This window comes from Amblyomma maculatum, chromosome 8 (assembly GCF_055883805.1).
Source record: "Amblyomma maculatum isolate TAMU_Amacu chromosome 8, ASM5588380v1, whole genome shotgun sequence".
Classification (NCBI taxonomy): Eukaryota; Metazoa; Arthropoda; class Arachnida; order Ixodida; family Ixodidae; genus Amblyomma; species Amblyomma maculatum.
The window spans coordinates 88497874-88501583 of record NC_139351.1 but is presented as its reverse complement, the minus strand read 5'-3'; the positions used below and the strand labels follow the sequence as shown (position 1 = coordinate 88501583).

General features: G+C 49.4%; 1 protein-coding gene across 1 annotated transcript in view; it reads left to right on the top strand.

The window, feature by feature from the left end:
* The window catches only part of LOC146181722 (gamma-interferon-inducible lysosomal thiol reductase-like), a 4401-nt gene continuing 691 nt past the window's right edge, over window positions 1–3710 (top strand). Inside the window, exons 1-4 of the mRNA XM_084576730.1 lie at window positions 1–284; window positions 1178–1457; window positions 1602–1721; window positions 2751–3710. The exon at window positions 2751–3710 is cut by the window's right edge and continues 691 nt beyond it. Coding sequence (XP_084432856.1) covers window positions 1–284; window positions 1178–1457; window positions 1602–1721; window positions 2751–2930 — 864 coding nt within the window. The 3' untranslated portion in view covers window positions 2931–3710. The remainder of the gene's footprint in view (window positions 285–1177; window positions 1458–1601; window positions 1722–2750) is intronic.

Below are 3710 nucleotides of genomic sequence, written 5' to 3'. Positions count from 1 at the left end.
ATGGCTCCCATACGCTCGTGTGGCTCTATTCTTCTGCTCATGTTGCTGTGGCTAGCGGCGCTGGCTGCGGTTGCCAGCGCCCGCTTGTTCAGGTCCCGCCGCATCGACTTTTCTCAAATTCCCAAGACGACGCGCATCCAGGTCTACTACGAGTCGCTCTGTCCCTACAGCATCGCGTTCATCACCGAGCAGCTATGGCCTACGTACGTGCGTGTGGGCTACCTCATGGACGTCCAGTTGATACCGTTCGGCAACGCCTTTAAGGAGCAGCAGCAGCAGCAATCGTAAGCAGAACAAGCGAGTGTTGGCGAATGGTTCATGACGTGATTGGTCTATGTATATGTCGACGTTTATTTGTCAATGAACTACTGAGCATGTGAACAGTCCTGATGTACCATGCGGTTCTGAGCCTTCTATGCTTTGCTTTATTGTGATTACAGCGCTATCACAAGCATATCAAGAGTTGGAAATGCTGTACTGTGAAGTTTTGCATTGTCGAGAACGCTATGCATAAAACAAGAATGCAAACTCTCGCTCAAGTTTGGTCATTTATGCCCGTGTAAATATTTTTGAGATCAAAATCTTGGAACCTTCTCTCTGACACTAAGACGCAATTCAGTCATCGTACTCCTGACGTCCATAGCGTATGCACATAGGTGCATACACTGTAACCCTACGGCGAACTCTACGACTTGCTCCTGTCAACGATGGTAGGTCTTGAGCTAATGTGGTCATGCGCAGCCCAAAGTAGCCTAGAGGTAACCATCTAATTTATGTTCCGACACTGAACGGGAGCTGCTGCGATCAAAACGGATTGTGTTAAAAAAAGGACAGGCAAGTCAAGACAGGTCGGCATTAAGAAACACTCTACGAATGCGATAGCCTGGTCACTAGTCCTGCGTTCGCTCTTTCTAGCTTCGCCTTCCTAAGACACACAACATTTAAGATTCTTCATAGCACTCGAAAACATGCCTCGGGAGGTTTCAGACTGTAAAACCACGGACACTGTCGTGACTGAGCCGTCTATGGTTGATTGGCTTGCAAGTTTCGGTTCTTAAAACGCCCGCACTAGCTATTGTTCCGAATGTTCAGCTCGGCAAGCCCAGTTTTTAAGTCGGGCTCAACTTGGCGTTAATGGCGGATATCCCCAATACTCGTGGCCTTCTCGCCTACGCAGAGGCGGCTCGAGTCGAGAGGAGCGCTTTGCCATCGGCCGCCGTCAGGGCCCGGAGACCAAATACAGCTGCCAGCACGGCCCCGAAGAATGCTTTGGCAACGTGGTGCAGTCGTGCGCGGCGGAAATCTTCAACGACACCATCCTGTCGCTGGCCTTCGTCACGTGCATGTCGTTGGCCGAGCGGCCCCACGAGGCAGGCAGAGAGTGTGCCCGTGGTATCGCGCGCAAGTGGAACGACATTCAGCGGTGCGCTACAGGCGGAAAGGGGCGCCTGCTTCAGGTGCGCCCGACCTCACGTCTTTGTTCTGTATATCCTGTTCCTGGACTTTTGCAGTCAGAGAAGCTTTTTATTTCGTGATGCCTGTATTCACGTGATGGTTAGCACTGATAACTGCAGTTTCCCCTATACGGCTGGCGCACGCAGGACGAGATGAGCGAGCGCACCTGGAATCTGAACCCACCGCACCACTATGTGCCCTGGATCCTCATCAACGGCGTACACAATGACGTGCAGCAGGCCATGGCACAGACAGATCTGCTGCAGGTCCGTCCCTTTTTCTGTGCCACTGACCGCCCACTGCCTGGCTCAAGAGTTTTCGAAGAGCGCGTTCTTTGACCGGAAGTTGTTAATTAACGCCATTTTTCCGCACGCCTCAATACTGCATCAGAAAACTATATCCGCCGATCATCCTTCGGTATACTTGTAGTTCCCAGCTATTTGTCAGAAATGCAAAACTAGATTTTTTACGGCAGTTTTATTTAACTACCGGTGCGAGTTTATGAAAACCATTATAAGAGACTTGTTCTCGTTGTGAAGCTAGACCGTTCTCATCAATATGTTTACAACAATTTCTTGCTACGTTGCACATAATTTCCTCACTACAAAAAATGATGCCCAAGAACGTTTGACCTGCATCTTTTCATTGATCGAGGCCCCTGTATGAGGCGTATTCAGCAGGCAGGTCAATTATGAAATTTGAGCGTTCGACACACGACGTACACAACGTTTACTATGCAGCGTTGTAGTCTCTTATAGCTTCCGTTCAATAGCCTTCCCGAGCATAGAGTCACTACCGGAAAAATTACGAGGGACTTCAGCGACTAAAATAGTGAAAGGCGAAAGCCTGGGTGCCGCATTTTGCTACGCGACTGCACTAATCAACAATTGATTAGTCATTAATCATAACTATTTATTTATTAGTTATTAATTAATAACTGATTATCGATTGCCATATGCCCTATAAAGCACGCATTCGCGCATACTGTGGTGGTGCTCTGCGATTGGTCGATACCTCTATGACGTCATCCTGCCTCGGCCAATAAGAGCCGCCGCAAAAGCGGGACAAGTTTTGTTCATGACAGCATGAGCCATTAAAGGCTTTCGCGTTAAAATGTCTACAGCACGACACATACTGCACTGTATTCAAAGCTTACTAGAAGTAGCTTGCTGCAGCATGGCAGTGTTCCTATTCAGCGAAATGTGGCGCGGCCCCATGATCCGCCTTAGCATCGACGCCTGCTCTTATAACTTCTAAGGGGTCCCACTGCCGGGCCGTACGCAACGTTTGCGCAGGTCGTGTGCGACTCGACTCCCGACGGCCGCAAGCCTCCTCCCTGCTTTGACGACATGGAACAGCGACACGCTCTACAGAAGCTGTCCGCCTCCATCGAGGAGCGGGCCGAAGACTTGCCCAACGGGGCCGCTCAGCGAATGCGGCTGCCGGTTGCTGGACACAGCCTCAAGGAAATGTGACACGATTCGCCGGGTCAAATTCACCGCACAATTAATTCCGCCCGCGATGGTCCCGGACTGCTTTTGGTCGCGCCGGTATAGACCTAGAAGGCGCTCGACAGGAAGTTCTGGCAATGGTCCAGTGTGACGCTCAACCGAAACCGTTTATACGGACAGAGTTTGGTAAAACTGCTGTTTCAAGTGTTGTTACACAAAGTATTCAGACTGTTATTGAAAAGACGAGAATCATGGTGTTCTTGTGCTCAGTGACCGGACGGGCTTGCGAAGAAGCACAAAGCGAGCAGTTTCTCGATATCTGGAATGAGATGACCTATGTGTGCGGCCGTATTTGCCGAGTGATATAATCGGACATGTTTCCTTGTCATGAGCCATGCATGCGAGAAGGAATGCTGTTCCTTCTTATGCATCCAGCTTTGCTTGTATTTAAAATCATGTTGATAAATTAGATACCAACCGAAGTCTAGCAAAAGCTTTTTCACAAAGCGGGATGAATTTGTGTTGTAAAGGAGGGTTTGGTAGGTCGGAACGCCCTGGTTACCACACCACGATGCCATATGGGTTATTCATGAAATGCCAACATACCTGGTCATTTGTTTTCATCAGCATTCGCATGGGAGGCAAGATATTAAGAACAGAATATATTCGCTAGCGCCAACATAGATCGTTGTCGCGCTGTGTAAGGCAATCCTCCTCACACAGCTGGTATTTGACCTTCGAGACATCATGGATGGACGGCAGAGAAGATTGCAGGCGCCGCTGCTCAAATGTTTTCGGTTACAA